The 20,559-nt window shown below is 40.6% G+C and overlaps 1 protein-coding gene across 1 annotated transcript in view; it reads left to right on the top strand.

Moving 5' to 3' along the window:
- Rorb (RAR-related orphan receptor B) overlaps positions 1–20,559 on the top strand; it is a 180,758-nt gene that overhangs the window by 103,746 nt on the left and 56,453 nt on the right. The window contains exon 2 of the mRNA NM_001270958.1: positions 20,306–20,391. Within this exon, the coding sequence (NP_001257887.1) occupies positions 20,306–20,391 (86 nt within the window). The remainder of the gene's footprint in view (positions 1–20,305; positions 20,392–20,559) is intronic.

Below are 20,559 nucleotides of genomic sequence, written 5' to 3'. Positions count from 1 at the left end.
TTAGTCAAGGAATACTCCCAGGTTGATGTCGAACAAGAACTGGGGAAGTCTGTAGCTCTTCCGGCACACCGAGCTGATGAACTGGAAACAAGGCACTTAACTCAGTCATAGGATATGCAGCCAACAAGCAAACATCTGAAAAATGAACTCGTAACAAAATTTAACCTTCTTTCCCAAGGTTCCAGATATCATTCCTACAAAGTCTCGATTGCTCCTGCACTGGGAAGGTTGCAGTTAATATTTAAAAGTTGAACTTTTATGTAACTAAACAGTAATTGTTCTCAAATATCAGCCTTATAGATCCTATATAACTCCCAAAATAAGGGCAATCTAATATTATATGATTCTATGGTGTCCCACTTATGAGTTGTCTAAAGGTTTAAAGCCAGGGGTGTTCAAAGAAAGTCAAGGAATGTGCTAGTAAATGAACAACCAGGGCTTAAATTTTCTGATTAAAGTTTAGATATGACTCCCTCTTTCTTTTGTTATTGTTGGTTCATTGGTTGGTTGGTTGGTTTTGGTTTGGTTTGATTTTTGTCTGAAAACTTGTTTCCATCATTAATGACTGCTCTAAAATTATTTTTACTCCAGAATTGGGTTCTTTCCATTGGAAATAGATTTTTTCATAGAATATATTGTGATTATAGTTTCCCTTTCCCCAGCTTCTCCTATATCCATCCCAATGATCCACTGACCCGCATCCACATCCCTTCCTTCTATCTCTCTCTTTAGAATGCAAACAGGCACCAATAATAATAATGATAATAATAATAATAATAGTAATAAGATAAGATAAAAACTGAAAGCAAACAAGCCAGAATAACACAAAACAAACAGGAAAAAAATGGAACCACAGACAAAGCACAAGAGTCAAGTGAAGACGAGACGCCCACCTTTGCACACCCAGAAAACCCCTAAGAACAGAATTGGAAACCATAATATATAAGCAAAGGGTTGGCTGTTACTTATTCCTATTTTAAAATTTTTCTAGGTCCTTTGTTACCTATTCTGCTACTCATATAAGTTTCTCTTAGATAAAATAATAAATAAGAAGATTCGAGAAAGTTCTTGGCGATGTGAAAAGGTTCAGTTTTATAATATGGGTCTGGTTCAAAGTTAAAATATCTGAAAATTCTGCAACCAGAATAACAGCCTTAGATTAATACAATAGTCCACTACGCTCCACCAAAATTAAACTGCTAACATTCCTTAGTGGATTATCCAATTTGAGTGCGCCCTGGCACAAATGATCCATTTGTAAAACCGTAAATAGATTACCCTTTACCTCTGTGTAGACAGTGAGAAAGTTTTATGAGCATTTAATTATTCTGATTCCCTACTCCAAGAATAAATGGAAGCACAGTTTCTACATTCAGGCTCGGAAATTAACAATTTTTCTAGTGCCTTAGGGAAAGACTGTCAGTAAATACATACATAGTAATGGTGGTGATGAGTATTTCCGATGTATACAGGATTTTATATGCATTTTTATTTCTCAAACAGTAAAATTTAACTTTACAACTGGAAGCACCTCCATGGAGGAGGAAACTAACACACAGAGGAGTGGATTAGTTAACTCACTCGAAATCATATTGTTAAGTTCTGATGTGAACCCAGACACTGAAATGCTAGAACAGATTATCAATTGAAAATAATGGTTAAAAATCTTTTGGGTTTTACAACTAGGGGCAAGGGTGCCTACATGGTAGCTTAGGGTATTTAAAATCTACAGAATCACTCCTCAAAAGACAAAGACTTGTCCAAGCCAACGTGTCAGTCATGGGAGATGTCATCTCCCCTAGACCTTTACCATTTCTCTGCACTTTTCACCTTGGAATCTAGGAGAACTCGGGATGCTCATCAACCCAGCATCTCATGCCACTGATGAGTAATTCTAATCCTAATGTAGTCTTGCAAATCTTTCTCAATATTGCAATGATTACAACAGTGTGCTATCCTGACATGAAGATCATCTTAGTATATCCTATAAAATAAAAATACTATTGTCACCTCCCCAAATTCTTACTGAATTAGTCTGGCATAAGGCTTTCAGGAGTTAGATCTTTCAAGTTTCCCAACCATTTTTAATGTGCAGCCAGGTTTTAGGAAATGTGTAGAGGAAAATAGCAGATATTTTAAACTTATGGAACACTTTCTGTTCTCCGGTGAAATAACAGTTTAGTAGATGGCATAAAGTTACTGGCTGGCTTATAATATGATCAGGATGGCTCTAAATTAAAGAGTTAATGTACTTCAATCCTCCAGCACCTCTGTCAGAAAGGTGGGTGTTCTTACAATTAGTCAATTTGAGCCGCTTTGATAAAGTACAGACTGGGCGGCTTATAAAACACGGCGATTTACTTCTTATGGTTCTAGAAGCTGGTAAATCCAGAGTGCCAGCAGATTCAATGTCTGGAGCCCACTCTCCAGTTCACAGATGATGCCTTCTTGCTGTGTCCTCATATAGTAGAAATAGCAAGGAAAATCACTATACGCCTTTATTACCTAATGACCTCACAGGAGAACTAGCATCAGAGCCATCAGCTGAAAAGACAGAATTTCAGCCCGTGCAGTCCGGAGACAAGAATATCCAGACATCTCCATTTTACAGATGGTGACACGAAAACATCTGAAGATTAAAGAACTTATCCAGTCCCCACAGCTAGTGTGTGACAGAGCTGTGAATTAAATGTAGCTCGTTCTGACTGGAATCCAGTGCTGTACGCCACTAACTCTGAAACATAAGCGTGCATCCAACCATCTGGACAGCTTATGAAAACACAGACGGCTGAGCCCCACCCCCAGAGCGTCCGATTCCTCAGAGCCCACCAATCTGCATTTCTAATAGCTTCCCAGTAAACCTGCAGTGGCCACTGCTGCCATGGATGCTGCTGCAGCCACCTCTGGCCTAGGGGCCTTACTTTGTGAACTATGTTCTAAACTGGAACTGTTTCTGTCAAATAAAGCTCTTTCTTTCACTGTAGGAAGATTTGTTCTCCTGTCCCATCCTTGACACTTAGAAATGTTTTGTGGAATTGTCTAGATTATTCTCCTTTTAGACCAGAGGTGGCCCATCTCGGTGGGAAGAACTGTCTTGGAAATGGAGGTGGGGGAACCAACTTCCTGTCCTTTCCAGCGAACACTACTGGTGAGAAAAAAAAGGGAGGAGAAAAGACCTAGATCAATGGGACAACTAATCCAATAGTTATTAGATAATCTAAAAGTTATGATTAAATATAAGACAAAAGAAAGGAAAGTTGGAATATCAAGAAAAGCAATGATTTGGAAGAGGTTTGTTTCAAGCTCTTGTTTATATACTAGAACCAATCTAATAAGAAAGAAAAAGAGGCAAGAGCTTAAGTAAAGGCTTACCTTCATTCTTAACCCTCCCCTCCTTTCTACTTAACAGTAGCAAGAAAGCAAACTTACCACAATTAACTGTCCATGAAAACACAGGTGGGGAAGTTAAAAAGATAAGGAGTGAGACCTGTATGTAACTCTTCAATGTGTGAATGAACTCTAATAGACTCACCCATTCACAGGCTGGGCACTATGCTCCATGGTACAGGAAGAGGGGGGTCATGACTAAGGAGCTTACACAGAGGGCGAAAAGTAAGCACAAGCACGTAAACAAGATTAATGAAACACTCCAGGGCGGAATGAGTGGTAGAGACATAGGAGCCCACTGGAGACAGATGGTCAGGAGACACTAAGCAAAAGGAGTGGGAATTGAGTTGACTTATAAATTTGTGCAGTTAGAGAATGGCTGAAAGAGGCCTATCCTTACTTAGAGAGGGTGGCAACGAGGGAGGAGAGGCAGGAAGAAGATAGCATGTGATGCATTTGGGGCTGTTCAAGAAAGAATGGCATTGCCTTAGGTTCTCGGAAAAGGATTTGAAGACAGTCTGTTCGTGTGAGGAGAGCCCCAGTCAAGGGGAAGACCAAATTTATGAATTTATCTCACCGAGACCAGAGAGTCAGACAGACTTTAGTAAGAAAAACTATGTGGCAAAACCATGATTCTAGAGAACACCCATGTCCCCTTCATTCTTCAAGCTAGGTTCTTTTATCATATGCCAGCTCGCATCTCCCAGCCTGCTTTTTGCTTCAAGGGGACAATTCCTGTGTTATGAGATGCATTCAATTCAGCTCTAGGTCTCTCATATCCATTGCTTGGGTGGCCAGAGTAGGAGTTGGGTTTCTTTTAAGATTCTGGAGACATGGAGATGCATAAGATTTTACTCCTAACATCTGACTTTCAGTCCTCCTGGCTGGTGCCTATAAATTTCATTGCAAACAAATTAAGATTTGATAAGTCATAAATAGTCTACTGTGGCAAGGAGGAGGAGATGGCGTGTTTAATAACATGCTTGTCTTGTAAGCATGAAACCCTGAGTCTGTATACCCAACATCCACAGCAGCACCAAGAGATAAGAGGAAACAACTGTGTGCCTGAAGTTGCTGGCCTCCTAGTGTAGCCAAATCAGTGAATTCCAGTTTCAGTGACAGACTTTGTCTCAAAAGATAAGGTGGAGAGAAATTGGGAAAGGTGGAAGGTACTTGATGTCAACCTGTAACCTTTCCATGAAAGTGGACACACATACATGAGAAGGGGCGGGGGCGGGGGAGAGAGAGACAGAGAGGAGAGAGAGGGGGGAGGGAGGGAAGGGGAGGGGAGAGGAGAGGAGAGGAGGGAAGGGGAGGGAAGGGGAGGGGAGAGGAGAGGACAGGAGGGGAGAGGAGAGGAGAGGAGAGGAGAGGAGAGGAGAGGAGAGGAGAGGAGAGGAGAGGAGAGGAGAGGAGAGGAGGGGAGGGGAGGGGAGGGGAGGGGAGGGGAGAGGGGAGACTAGAAAACTTGTTCTGTCTCCACAATTAACCCATAAAATACAGAATACCGACTTGACTGATACTGACTTTTTTCATATCTATTACTTACTTAGCCACATCAGCATTGGTTACATGTCTTCCAAGAGTAGAAGTTTTAGTTTTCCATGGAAACCTAACAATGACTGTAGAAGGAATTTATGGATTAAATCTATAGTCTTTAAGAATACACTGCCCTATGAACTTCATCTTATGCATTTCCCAGTGACTTCCACAAATAGCATTAATTACTTAGTAATTAACTAACCAGTGTTGAATGCATGGACTCATAAATGAAAACAGTAGCCTAAATGTTTACCCCTGAGATAAGCAAAGATAGGGAGGAAGATTATATCCAATGCTAATCACGGAGTCGCAGCAACATTTCAGACAATGTTAGGTGCCTTCTCACTCATCCCACATGTGAGTAGGTGCTCTTAGCATTTCAGAAATATACAGCCTTAGTCTTTTCTTCCCAGCATTTTGGAGTTAGGAATCTTTGCACTGACCAAAGCCTACCACAAGAACAAGCTTCTCTGACTTTGAAACACTGGTTTGTAACTAGATCTGTGGGTGCCAACTTAAATGTTTAAAAGGCTGTTTGAAAAAGAAATGACCATTTAGCAAAATAACAGTAGCAAGTTCTACTGCAGGCTCTTTGACCACTACCATGGGATTTTGACTGGGATTACAGTATCAATATGAAATCTTCCTCTGCAGAGCAAGACTCAAATGAAAACAGAAGTCAGATTCCCTGCAATAACAATGCCACTGTTTCACCAATACACGAATCTTGTCTTCCAGGTTGGTAGACATGACACTATGCAGGGTTCAGATCTGGCTAAGACCATTGATACCTTTTCTCCCTTGGCAGCTTGCATAGCATCTCCCAGCATCATGAAAGGTACAGCACCAGGAAGAATGTTCCTACTCAGTAGGACTGGGTTCTGCATCCAAACTTTGTGATATCTTTAACAATAGGATTACAATTACAGTAGGTAGTCATGACCAGTGGCAGCCGCTTTGGAGACCTCTGTGGCCTCCCTGGCCAATAGCTCCTGCCTTGTGCTGCAATTTTTGTTTAATAGGCCATGTCTTCTGGGAATGGTTCTGTCATCCATGCAAGGTACCTCCCTTTGAACGCACTTTTAAAAGTTGTATTCTGAAACTAGTTTACTAACTAGTAGGATTTCCACAGCACTTTCTCTTATATCTTTAGTTTACATGAGCTCATCCTGTATCCTCTCCTTCATTTGCTCCTTCAGCTCTCAAACCCAATCTTTATCAAACCCCCATTCCCCAGCAAGACCCAGGGAGCATCTTAGAGGAAGAGACAGAGAGCACATTAAGAGTTAGAGGATGAGGATGAGTGTTGAGAAATGCCGACTTTTAGACGTGCATGGCTAGAACACTCATGAACCCACAACAGTGGTAGTTACCTATGCAAGATCTACACCATATCAAGCCGGCCAAAATTCCCACAAAAATCGGATGGATAGCGTGCAGGCCTCACCACTTGCCCACAAACAAGGGCTAAGAAGCCAAACTTTCTGGGTATTTTCATCGCTCTTATTTTGCAAGACGAAGTACTGAGGCTCTCTGAAGCTCTCTGATAGAATAGAGTCGTTTATTAGTGTGAAGTCCGTGTCCTGATACCAGGCTGTGCTGCAGCTATGCTGTAACATGCACACATTTTCAACTGTAAAATGTCTCTGTGTCCCATTAATTACCTGCAGACAGCCATAATGTAATACTGAGGGGACAGGGCAAAGGTAATCCTTCTATGTGAAGCCTCAGTAAAAAGGACAAAATAGTACAAACCACTGCTGAATGAAGTCGGCGCTAGACTTTCAGGGTCACAGCTTGTCTTGAGATATTTGTCAGGTGCCTATGGGGTCCCGTTCCAGCAGGATGAAAACAAAGGGGTCTTAAAGTACAGAAAGAATAAACAGCAATGTGATTCATGGAGAGGGTGGAAGGATGTTTTAAACTACTATTTTACCATTTAGCGAATGTACTCTTGAGTAAATATCGAAAAGAAGAAAGGGGTTTTCTCTTCTGTGCCTTCCCGGTGTGAGGAAGCCTCTCTCTCACCCTTACTTAATGAAACGGAGCCGAGCCGTTGATGCCTCTAACTCTTCTTTCTTCTAATCTCATTAATGCCTTCTGTTGGGATTCTGGTTGTGGGATAACATAGGGGCAGTCCTCGGACCTCAAGTGAAACGGGAGAGATTTTTCAGTCAGGCTTTTTACTGCTCCGTCAGAATGTGTGAGAACCAGCTCAAAACTAAAGCTGACGGCACTGGTGAGTTGCGCTTTTTCTTCTGTCTGCTGACATTTAGCAGTGTAAACCATTCTTGGACGAAAAAGCAGGCAGTTAAAGGATCAAAGCAAAATAAAGGAATAGCGGTGTGGGGACAATACATTGTTTCTGATTTGGGAGTGTATTTAATAAACCAATCTCCCAAGCCTAACTTTACACTAGAAGAGATGCTGATACACAGTATTATCATATGCTGAGGTGAATTGCTACAAATACTGTTCTGACCTTAAATTGAAGTATTTTCATGTGTCATATCATGTTGACAATAGGTCAACAATATAAACATCCTTGTGTAATTTCTTTTAGCTTTAAGTATACCTGTTAACATTGTTACGGTTATTACTGTAGTTACTTGTTTTGTCTGTTTTTAAGTCAATTTAGTTTGTAGACTATGTAGAAATGTATCACGTATAAGAAATCTATTTTTGTTTAGTGACTTTGTCTAAAAGTAATGAATTATGGGTTGGGGGATTTTTTTTTTACTTCTAATTTCTTTAGTAAGTAGGGACATGTTTCTCTAACCATATGTTATTTCACAAATGTACAGGTCTGGGTGTCTGTTCTGAAAATATTTCAAGGTAAACATGACATAGTGACATTTTTACTAGCATTAAATAACCACAAACAACAGTTTCAAATATAATAAAAAGATACATTTGTTCAAACTTTAAAAAACATTTATAGTTTTCCTAAACACCTACGAATTAAACTAAACCTCAGTATATCTCAAACTCAGAACTTCATATTTACACAGTCCTCAGGGTCTCTGAGTACTTATATTTTAAAGCAGCATACACAGTGTTTCTATGCAATGACTTACCACATTCAAAACTTGTGTTCCTAAGGACTGGATTGGTGAAGTAAGTCCTGACCTATGGATTTCAGTTCTGACATCAGTGGAGTCTTAAACAACTATTTATCCGTACTAGTAACAGATTTATTCAGGATAATGTTGCTATTGTTGTTTGGAAATTAATAACAGTGGACATATTAACGTCTATGTACTTAATCCTCTTTAGTTCTGAATCAATTAACAGCCACTCACAGGTAAACATGTAGCTTTCTTTCTAATTATGTATTTAAAAAAATAACTATCTTTTAGAGGGATCTGCCTATGTGTGCGCGTGCATACACACACACACACACACACACACACACACCTTGTGTAATGAAGTGTATGAACTAACATATTTACATTTTGAGAAAAGAACTATACTTTTTCCTCTTTTTTTATTTTTGTGGACCTACAGGATATATTCTAAATTAAAGGTGAAACTTTAGAAGATCAGTCTTTCTCTACAGCACTTGGTGTTAGGCTTGGCAGTTTCTAGATTTTGCCAATTTCTTTTCTAATATCCCCCTCCCCCAGAGACATAAATACCTATCCTGCTTTAAAAGCAATTTAAAAATCTCTAAGCAAGTGAAAAAATAAAATAAAAGGCCAAACGTCTTCCTAGCAATTCAATCTACACTGTAGCATACAAATGCCTTAGTACAAATGAATAGAGTAAGAAACACAAGCAGCAGTGGTGGGGGTGGGGCACATTCTCTGTTCCGATGTGATTTGTACACTGGCCAGCGTGGCTAGGAATATCCCCCCTTGTAGGAAAAAGGAGGAAGAGTTCAAAGGAAGGAAATCCGGAAAAAGCAGAATTTGAAAATAACGTCCGCTCTCACTATTTTTGTGACAAGAGCATGGAGTGATGTTACTGCAGGGAAAGAAGGTATGGTCATCTTGTTCAGGCTCCAGCCAGCTTACATAAACATGGAGTAAAGCTGTTGAGGATTATGTGAGCATGCTGGATCTGATGAGCTCAAAAATAAGATAGCTCGGCCCTATCATATTTAGGATTATGCTGGTAATCGCCTTAGAGAAAGTATGCAGTATCAGCAGAACAGCCCCTTCGTCTTTGAAGGGAATCGCATTGACTCCAACTGTGTTGGGCAACAGGCCTTTGTGACATTTAGCACAGAGTGGAACCGTAAGACACAACTTTGGAGTTACGTCTTATGTGATCCTTTGACCCCTGAAATAGTTTCTGATGCTGTGTGCACATAGGAAAACTTCCCACTGGTTTCCCTTTCCCTTTGTTGAAGGCCACTTGTGTAACAGTCGACCGAATCCAAGTATGCTGACTTCTAGCCTCGGAACTATTTTTGTCATTAGAGATGACAAGAATCAGGGTTCACTTCAACTCTGCGATTCCTTTCCACTTAGAGTCATTGTTAAGAAGTTAGTGGCTGCTTGACAAGTTTCCTGCAACATAGATAACATGACGGCATAATTCTCGATGGAAGAGTTTGCAATTGCTTTGCTAATGTAGTATTATTCATGTTGGAAATGATGCTCTTGTAGATAATACAAAATATAAAACCTTAAAATATGAGTTTCGTGTAAAGATTATTGATATTAAATTCTTCGATCCTTCGCCCTCTTCTTCTCTTGTCCTGTCTCCCCCTGCCATTTAATTAATGATCAACAATGCAAATCCCATAGTTATGGCCTCACAGTTTTATATTAATCATGTTCCTAGATCTTTACATTTTTTGACGTATTCCCCTCCTTTGACTTTGGTTTTCATTTTTACTTTTCGTAAGCATCTTAATAGGTAGACCAGCTTGGTTTTTAACCCACGAATCTTCAACTACATCCTGAGCACTGGTATGGCATGTGTATAGCATGTCCTGGCCCTCAAATATCCCTGAAAACCACGTAGTATAGGAGCTACATCCTAAGACACAGAAAATAATAAAATACAATGTTGAATCCCATGAAATTCCCAGTATCAATTCATCTTTTCACAGAAAGTAGCAATTTTATGTGAATCAACTCAGTGTGTGTGCTAGTCCACTGCAGGTCAAGGAATGCAGACAAATAATTCTAGAAACATCTTACTACTATTTGCTTTGCACTTATGACCCCATTAAAAGGTTCCCCAACATAAATTTACTTAATCTGGAAACTTACTTTTGTAATTGGGTCTTCCTCTTTCAATCTCTGGTTACCAGCTAAACTTTCCCCTCCCCCTATACATTTATTTCTGAAGATTCCCCTCCCTTCCCAAGGTCTGGCTCAAAAGCAGCTCGACTTCTCAGCTTCACTAAGTTGAAGTCTTCAATTTTCCTCCTCCAGGCTCATCTGTCTGCTCTTTGCTCAGGTTTTTAGGCATGTGTGGCTGTGCAGTCAGGATGCTCCTTTGGAAGAATAAAACATAATTTCCTGTGTATCCGTGGCATCAAACAAACCTTAAGTGGCCTAATTGCATGGGGGTATAGCGTGAGCATGAGTAGATGCTCATGTGTGTGCACACTCCGCTCCAAGCTTGTGTCGGCTACTGATTTTTATTTATTTATCTATTTTTAATGTGTACTTTTGAGTTTTCCAGATGTGTAGCTAGAAGCATGCTGGCTTCTTTCACTTAGCGTTATGCATTGAGGTCTCCTGTGCCAATCCCCCTCATGGCTTGGGAGCTGTTTCACGATGCCAAATGATATTCCACTATACCAGTATCACACGCCCATCTATTCACTATTAAAATGAATCTTGATTGTTTCCCATGTGGGGAAAATGTAAAGAACGCCCCATGCACATGCTCTGTGTAGACATGAATTAGAATTCAGCTACCAAATAGCAAGAAGCACAGTTGCTGCTAAGGCTCCCTTTGATGTTGTACAACTCGCCCCACTGCCTTCCAAAGTCCCTTTTCCCAACAAGAACGGGGCATTCATTTGCTCAGCCTCCTCTCCAGCATCTGGCATAGCTCTTGGTTGTTCAAGTGCAGCCTTCTTGATAGGTGGTTTGCAGCTCAGCGATGCATGAGAAGCATGGCATCTTTTAATGTACTTACTTGTCTTGTCCTCTTGAAAGCAGAGCTTCAGATCTTTGGCCAACTAGCTTTCCATTTTAGGAGCCCTTTGTACATTGTAAGCATACATCCATTATTTGGCATGCATTTTATAATATTCTGTAACTTTTATGTCTCCATTCTCTCAATCCACTGTGGTTTTTTCCACACAGAAAAGCAGGGATTTTTCTTCTCATTTTCTGAAGCGGTGGATTTTCCTTTCTCTTGATTCCTATACAGGGGATAAATTCTGCCTGGTCATTTTAGTCACCTATGGACCCCAGTCGCAATTCCTTGTATCCTCTTCCCCTTCTGTGAGGGAAATGCCACATAAACATGAGTTTCTACTTCAAGGTTCAACTAACTGGACACTAGAACGAAAAATTCCAAAAATAGGAGGAACTAAAGAGACAGGTGTTTTTTTCCTGCCACAGAAAAGAAAACTTCTGTTGTCAGTCAACAAACTCCCTTCAGTGTTTATTTTCTTTTGGGCCTCACTGATGAGCTGAAGCTATCTGGCTAACCACCCTCCAGAATCTGCCTCCCCAGCACTAAGGCTGTGAGTGTGCCCTGTGGCATGCAACATTGTTGCATAGGTTTTATGGAGAAAACCCAGTTCCTGGTTCACACCAAGCAGTGGATTTACTGACGAGGCCATGTCTCCAGCCCCTAGGATACATCTTTAAAGATCACAGCCAAATGCAATTTTGGTAGTAAAGGATTCATTTGACTTAAGTGGCTTCTGAAGCCAAGAACCGAAGCAGAAGAGTGGAGGAGAGCTCCTACTGCCTTTTGTTCTTTGTGCCTCACCCAGCCTCCTTTCTTAGAGTGCTCAGGACCACTTGCCCAAGGAGGACACTGTCCACAAAGAGCTGGGCCCTCCCATATCAGTAATTGAGGAAATGTTCCACTGATTTACCTACCTGTGCTCTCGTAGAGATATTTACTCAGTTGTGATCCCTCTTCCTGGATAACTCTAGCTTTTGTTAAGTTGACAAAAACCAGCCAGCACAGTAGGTGAAAAAAAAAGCCCACCACATTGCTTGACTTTCCAATTTCCACCAACATTTTTAAATTTTTTTCAATTCTATTTTTGGAAATAGGAATACTATTTCCAAAAATAATAGGAAAACTCTATTTAAAGACAAATAGGCATAGTGTTGCATTGTCTATATTCCCAGACACAGAAGGGAAACAATCTGGACCATATAGTGTTACCATAGATAGTTAGACAGACAGACATATTGATAATCCAATAAAACAAGAACTTAGATGAAAATGAAGATGGGTGAATTTGTAAAGTGCTTCTTGCACAAGGATGAAGAACTGGGTTCAAGCCTTGGAATCCATGTAGAAAGCTAGGCATGGTGGTGTGCACTTGTAGTCCAGTGTTGGGGGCAGGAGACAGTGGCTGAGCATCCCTGGGGCTCACTGGCCAACTCTCTGGTCAAAGGAAAAGCTCCAGGCAATCACATAAGAGACCCTGTCTCATGACCAAATGTAGTCAGTTCCTGACAATACTTGAGATCGAACTCTGACTGCCACATACATATACAAACATGCACATGTACATACACCAGTCCTTACACTCAAAAGAAACTTTTAAGAATGAAAAAACAGGGGAGAGATTAAAACTTGTATTTTAAAATAGCCTCAAAAATAGACTTTAAGAAAACGGATTGGTACTCAGTATCCAAAAACTGACGTCTATGCCACAACCTGGAGAACAAGTCAGAGAAGGGGAGGAGCCACTCCCCAAGCAGTGCTAGGCCATAGAGAAAAAGCAGGGGCAGATCTGTCTGCAAAGGGAACATTACCTGTGTTAAATGCAACAATGTAGATGTTCTTGGAATGTGCTGGATTCTCTTTTTCCCCCACATCATCGGTTGGTGACCAGCATTGTGAGGTCTCTTACAGGAGAGGGGGATTCTATAGCTCTGGCTGCCTACTTCCCTATACACAAAAGAAGGTGTATAAAAAGCAAAAGCAGGGAGTGATTTTCCAGAATCTTGCAAACTTTTTTACCTTAGCACCAGGAAAATCAGAGATCCATCCATTCTCAGAGTAGCTACAACTGTGTTCACCTGGCATCACCAGACAATGCTTTTTGAGCTTTAATGCTGTCCCAGGAGCTTGTTACAAAGCAGATTTCACATCACCTGAGCTTGGGTGAGCATTCACAGTTAAACTTGATCCAGATTATAGCGAATCCTCTGATTCATGGGTCTCGCTGAGTGATGGCATCAAGTCCTCTTGAATGACATCAAGACCTACACACAGACCTCACTAATGTGGAGACATTGGCAAGACAAGAAGTGTTAACTAGGAATTAATTCATAAGTTAGGACCTTGTAATTACTAGAGCACATAGAAGTGTTTAAAAGTACAGCACTGAGCTTGTATTTAGTACAATCCTCCACATTTATGCAAATAACCCCAAGCTTTCAGTGAACACTTAAACAGTGGCTACCACCAAACGCTATATTTATTGTATTTTCCTACAAATTATTGTAATTTCCTACAAATGTCCCAAATGTTAATTCTTTTACTCATCATTAAGACCAAATACATAACATGAACAGTTCAAGGAAGGAAATATTTACTTGGGTTCATATTTTCACAGAATACCAGTGCAGGGAGACAAGTTGTAGCAGGTGAACCCGTCCCAGCATATGTGAAGGGCATTGCTTGCTTTGTGGTACTGACCAGGACACAGAGAGCTCGAGCTGGAGTCAGGACCAATCTATAAGTCCTAAAGTCTAGCTCTGCTATCCACTTCCTCCAGATAGGCCCTACCTCCGATGAGGACCAAGTATTCCAGCATGTAAGTTCCTGAGGACATTTCAAATAACATCATCTATGGTGGAGCTTAATCAATCAGTTAGATGTCATAAGATATTTACTACAACTAAGAGTAAAGATGGAATGTTTATAATATACAGATATTCTGACAATTGACCTAATAATCAAGAGAGTTGCCGTATGACTAACTGGTAGGTAGCATATATAGTGTGGATACACTGGCCAAAGAGATTTGTTTTTTCAGGATAGCAAGGGACAGTGCCAGATTTTATCTTTCTACTCAGGCACTGTGTAATTGAAAACTTTCAGCTGTTTATTTCTAGAATTTTCTGCTTAATATTTTTATACTATGGTTGTCCTTGGGTAACTGAAGCAATGATAAGTGCGTTGTGGGTAAGAGGCAATTTCTGCAGTTGTTTTTACTGTTCTGTGCTGGTTGCTATTTGTGGGTTCCATTTTCTACTGTTTCTGTTCTCAAGGGTGAGTGTAACATGCACCACTCTGTGGGCGATTCCAAGATCAAAGGTCAACCAGTCCTGTGTGATTCCCCTTACAATTGTCTTTGAAAGAAAATCATTCTGCCATTGCCATACTGTCATATTTTAATTCATCTAGCTCAGGACTGTCAGAATCACTCTCCAGCATGATACAGAATACAGGTTCAGGACCCTGTCTGTATCCCACCCATCCTGAAGGCTACTGTCTGATTAGCCTCAGTTAGAGTGGACTGGGTCTTAAACATCCTTCACTCTAGTCCTTTAGGTTGACTCTAATTGTGGCCTTTAAAAATATCATACTAAAGAGGTGGATACTTTCAGGTCTCCCAGGGAGAAAGGGGATGAGTACAAGGGTTTTTAAGTTGGATCTGTCACAGATGGTAGATGAGATACAATTTGGGTAGATGACATAAGACATGGGCTACTGCGACCATCTGCAAAAGGATTTTTAACCAAAATAGTCATCTTTATTGGAAATTTTTACATGTGTAAATTGTGTTTCACACAGACATTAAGAGAGTTAATTGCTCTGTCCACTTTTAGCCCAACTGCAAAGTTACAAGAAATAGAAACTAGCAGACAAGCCCAGCCCCCAGGGGTACAGCCTGTACTGTGGAGGGAACAGTGTCCAGCACCCAGAACTCAGCCTGGAAGATGATTCAGAAAACAAAAGATACTGCAAAAAAAAAAAAAAAAGCGTGTTCCCAAAGCCAGAAAACTTTAGTTATTGGCTGTTCCTTCCCAACTGGCCTTCCCAGATCTCAGTGCCTTTGAGGTAACTTGCATGGTAGATGTAATCGTTTCATTCCTAAAGGCTGTACCATTATCAATATCACCAGAGATTCAAAATATATTACTCTCATCACTTTGCAAGTTGTTTCTTCTTTTCATACCAAACATATCACATCATTAATTCTTAAAATTTCCTTCAGAAAAAGAAGTATGTCACAGCTCTCATGTATACTGAAGGAGAAAAGGAAGTTTAGGTCCACCACTTTGAGCTCCTTTAGACAACACTGAAAACAAAAAACAAGGCTTGAGGAGAGGACTCGGTTATAAAGCAATTGCTGTAGGAGCATGCGCTCCTCAGTTCAGATTCCCCGCACTTCCATTAGCTGAGCGCTGCTGTGGCACACATTCCCAGCGAAGAGGAACAAAAGCTGGCAGATGTAGGAGCTCCCTGGCCAGCCAGTCTACTCAATAGGTGAGCTCCAGGTTCTTTGAGAAACCCTGGTTCAAACAATAAGATAGAGTACAGAAGAAGACACAAAGTGCTGACTTCAGGTTTTCAGATACAAATGCATTGGTGTGGTCACCCCCACAGGCATCACACACACACACACACACACACACACACACACACACACACCCATGCATACACATACACACACACACACATGCACACACATGCACATACACACATATGCTTGCATGCACACATATACACCTATACACATACACAATAAGACATAAAGAAGTACAGTCTTATCTTTGCTTCAGCTTAGAATGTCCAGACTACAGAATGGCCAGTCTGAGTTGGAAGACTCAGTCGGATTAGTGAGAATGGAAAGCTTCAAGATTATGTGCAGCAAAACACACCCCCCCACCAGCATCAAGTACCTGGCAGGCTCAACCTCACTGCCTTCCTGAGGGATGCTTTTTAAGAGTCAAAGTATTTTCCTGAGCCATTTTCTGGTTAACTCATTAGCCTGAATTAGTTTTCTGACCTCAACACCTGCTGTAACCAGCAGGGGCTTGAATGGGGCAGAACTAAAGAGGTATATATTTCAATAAACAGAGAAAACTGAGACAAAGATTTTTGCGCAACATTGAACAGGAGACTCTGGGCAAGGAAGGGCAAGAGGGACTTAATAAAACGAACAAAATGAAGACTGAGTAAACTTTATCAATCTCTCAGGCTATCCTAGATCCTCTAAATGTGTTTCTCAATGACAGTGACACTGGAAAATAAACAAATAAATAGATCTCCAGGAGTCAAACAGAAATGCCAAATACCAGCCCGGCCCCCTCCCCAATTCCCTCCTACTACCTTCCTGCCATAGTTGGTGAGAGCCAGGCAGACCTCTAAATGCTCAGCCTGAAGCAATGATAAAGAGCGTGGTACTGGCTCTGCCCATTGTAGTTCTTGGGAAGGCCATTCGGTTGCCCTTAGCCAGACCCTTAGAAACAGCAAGGAAGGAGCAATGCTGTGGTCAAGTATCCTTCAGTGGGCTCTGAAAATCAGTCCTGGAGAGGTGCTGTAGGAAACACATAGTATAAACTGTAACGCTGTAGTTCAGAAAGGGGATTTTTAATTTTTAATGAGGGAAAAGGCAAGTAGCTACTACTTTAAGTGATTCGGATTTATCTTCACTTCTAATAAACATCAGGTGACTTATTCAGCCAGAATAGAAGCAGCCACAAGATTTCTAAACCGAGGACGCTTTCTCCCTCATAATAAACCATATATACATTATAGGTGACTTCTTTCTCTTTAAAACTGATGTTAAAAGTGTTTGTAGCTCTTCAAGATTCCATGTAGAGCCAAGGTTATGAATATGTATAATTATGCAGATGCCCTATTGAATGTTCCTTATCTCATTTGTATTTCTGAAGATGTATAAGATAACCTTTGTGTCTTTCAAAAACATCTTCCTACACCTCAGGGAGCAAATTACCTCTATTTTCATTTCCTTTAAAGTTAGATCATTTTATAATTAAGAATGTATTGAAGCAGATTCTCCCACGTGTAAGCTACTCCCTGGGGTGTAATTTATGCAAAGAGAGCCTCTGACTTAATATCATATCAGCCAACATCTATTCAATGGCTACCTGGGATTATTTTAGTCAGTGTATAGTACCTATAAACACCCACTGTTTGAAATCTTATTGCTAAACTGAAATCCATAGTACAAATAAGTTGCAGTACGATTCATTGAATTATTTTTAAAAATATCTTTAATAAAGATACAATAATATATCAGTTTTTTTTGACATATGCTTTTTCCCCTAAATCATTAGACAAAAATCAGTTAACAGGGACAGTGGTGGCAATTATGATGAGGTGATGAGGATGTCCTTCCTTCAGGAAATAGCCATCTTAGCCTGACAGTTCTATGAAGTTTGTTGATGAATACTGTATTTAAAAGCCACAAAATGTAAGTTCAGAGGCCATCTTGTGTCCCTAAGCATTAATAGATTAATGGGGGACAAATGGGAATAATTTTAACCATCCCATTTCCCCACCACAAAATCCTGAAAGCACTTCAGATAGATTTGTACCCCAAGTTCCTTTCCTTGAATTCTTTGTCTTACAAAAAAATTTAAGTGTCTGTAGCTTATTTAATTTTGAAAAAGTTACTGTGTTACCCTGAAGCCACTTATTGTATTCATTGTGCAAAGTGGTAAGAAAAGATGGCTACACTTCCCACTTATTTGTTTTGTGTGTCAATGAGAGGGAAACTATAGAAGTGTATGCAAGTGTCAACTTTATGTATGAAGCATTTTGAAGGATATTTTGCATAATTATTTTAAATTGGGAAAGGAAATAGCAGATCTTCTTAGTGTGAATAATTTTAACAACTCTTTAGAGGACTATCAAACACAGGAATTCCTGCGTTCCAAATAGCTCCCCAGGACGACAAAACTGTCCTGCCAAGACATTCTACATTCAGGTGCCTATAAGATGGCCCCACAAAAGTACGTGTGTCCGGGTTCCACACTGCATCAAACTCCACAAATATCTTCTTTTCTGCTCCAAGGCCAAGGCTCAAACCTAGCTCTCATGCCTGCTAGAGAAGCGCTCTCATCCCATCCCGCTCTACCCCACAACATCGTCGACAACATTCACCATCTTATCACTTTGTTTCATCAGTTCATCTCTCTGTCTTGCTTCTGAGGCGAGGCAGATAGAACTCTTCCAATTCTCCATCAGCTTCGGTCTTCCTTACCTCTCAGCGTCTACTCTCACATCTGCCTCTGAAGCATTTGTTCGTGTCTCTGTGCCAACCTTTGTCCCGGAGCAGATACCTTCTTTCTGCCATTGCCTGACTCCTGAGTCAAGAGTAACCTTTCTTTGATCTGCTTTTTTTCTGGTTAGCCTGCCAAGCAATAAGGCTCTCCCTTCTGTAGTGGGGGTGGGGGGGGTGGTTTTAGGGATTCGGTTTGGGGCTTTTCTCACACTGTGCGAGCACTCCAACATGGGACTACATCCCAGCCTTGTCGTAACCGTTTATTGGCTTTGTTTTATCCATTCCTCGTGGCAAAAAAACTGCAAAAACTTCCCTGCCTAACTCTAGTGGCTTCCAAGTCTTGTCATGCTTTGGTGTGTCCGTGTGACCCAAATTTCCCATAAAGCCATTTACTCTGTATGAATACCAGCAACAGTCATACTAGACCTCTGACTTATTTTCATTCAATGACCCTTGCCTTTCTCTTCAGCCAAACCAAATCCCACACATTCTATAAAATGAACTGTCTTTCCGATTGGAACTGCAGTGATAGAAGAGGTTGGAATAGTTCAGGTCCAGGGCTAAACACCTCATCTTATGCTAGCTTTAACCTCCTGGCTAGCCATTGTGTTCCCTCTACTGTGTCAGAACCGACATCCTGTGACTGATGGATAAAGCTCTTTTGGAATCTATTAATTTAGTAAACCACTAGTTTTCATTAACCCAGAAGCTCAGAATGTCACAGACAGCATCTGAGACCTATAGCAACCACCTCTCTGATGTATTCATCAACGTATTTCAAACTTGCCCTGATTCATGATTTTCTTTGTTCTCTAAAACTAAAAAACTTTACGAACCTCTTTCCACATTTCAACATAGAATTTGGGATAACCTAAATCTATGATCTGGGCCATGGTCACTCAAATATGCCCTAGAATAAGCTATCTTTCACACTTTTTTAAAAAAATGAATCCTCTTCATCTCCAGTAAAACTAAAAGCATACCAACTTCCTATATAATTTATTTTTCTGATTTATCAATTATTATGTTTCTTATTAATGAGACTATCAAAGTCACCACCATATCTTCTCCTGCGTCGGCATCATCCTCTGTCTGTATCTTTCCAGATATTTAGAGCATGTTCAGTTAACGTTCAGTTGATTTATTAATGGCATTTTCACAAGGATAACCAGTCTATCCAGCCACACATGTAAATCCACCAAATACCAACACCCCAGACTTGCTTTATGTAGTTATTTTAATTATTATCGAGATAAGGCCATGGAAAAACACTTAGTGACTTCCTATTTCAAAGGAAAACTAAGAAATATAAAGGTGCGAGTTCCCACGGTTTTTCTGCCATGCTATTTTAGGAAAAACAGGTTTTAAAAGGAGAAAACAGTGAAAGGAAGAGAAAGCATCCAGTTTCTAAATATGCGCATGTAGGGCACATGAGTTCATGAGTGAGTGTGTGTGTGTGTGTGTGTGTGTGTGTGTGTGTGTGTGTGTGTGTGTGTGACAGACGGACAGAGAAGGAGGAGAGAGGGAGAGGGAGAGGGAGAGGGAGAAAGGAGAGAATTTGAATGCAGAAAAAGCAAACCAGAGTGATAGCCAGGCCTTAGAACAATGGTTGTTCTCGACCCCTTATGGATTAATGGTCCCTTCACAAGGAAGTCTTCCCTAAGGCCATCTGAAAACTCATATATTCACATCATAACAGTAGCAAAATTATAGTTATGGAGTAGCAATGAAAGCAATTTATGGTTGGGAATTACCATAACATAAGGAATGTATTGAAGGGTTAGAGCATTCAGAAGGTTGAAAATCCAGTGCTTTAGAAGAAGCCTAGAAAGGCCTTTCAAATAGTAATCATGACCCCCAGGCCATCGCTAGCATTCTTCATCCTCTAACTGTTAGAATCTAACACAAGATTCTTTGGTGAGAACAGGTAGGTGTGAAAATAGTAACAATTTTTTAAAGCCAATTATAGACATTCAAAATAGCTTTTTGTTTTTCCCCTTTCAGCACAAATTGAAGTGATACCATGCAAAATTTGTGGCGATAAATCCTCCGGGATCCACTACGGAGTCATCACGTGTGAAGGCTGCAAGGTAAGGACTTCTACATTGTGATGGTGTGCGGAAGCTTTAGAGCAGACGCACTGAGGGACGGTTGTGCCTGCCGGAAGTTTTAGCTCGATGCGTGACTGGGCTGACTGCTTCTCTGCCTTTGCCTTTTACCTGTTTTAGTCTAACTGGTCCGCAGCTCTTGAAATATGG

Source organism: Rattus norvegicus, chromosome 1 (genome assembly GCF_036323735.1).
Source record: "Rattus norvegicus strain BN/NHsdMcwi chromosome 1, GRCr8, whole genome shotgun sequence".
Classification (NCBI taxonomy): domain Eukaryota; kingdom Metazoa; phylum Chordata; class Mammalia; order Rodentia; family Muridae; genus Rattus; species Rattus norvegicus.
Note: the sequence above shows the minus strand (reverse complement) of the source record. Positions and strands in the feature narration are given on the sequence as shown.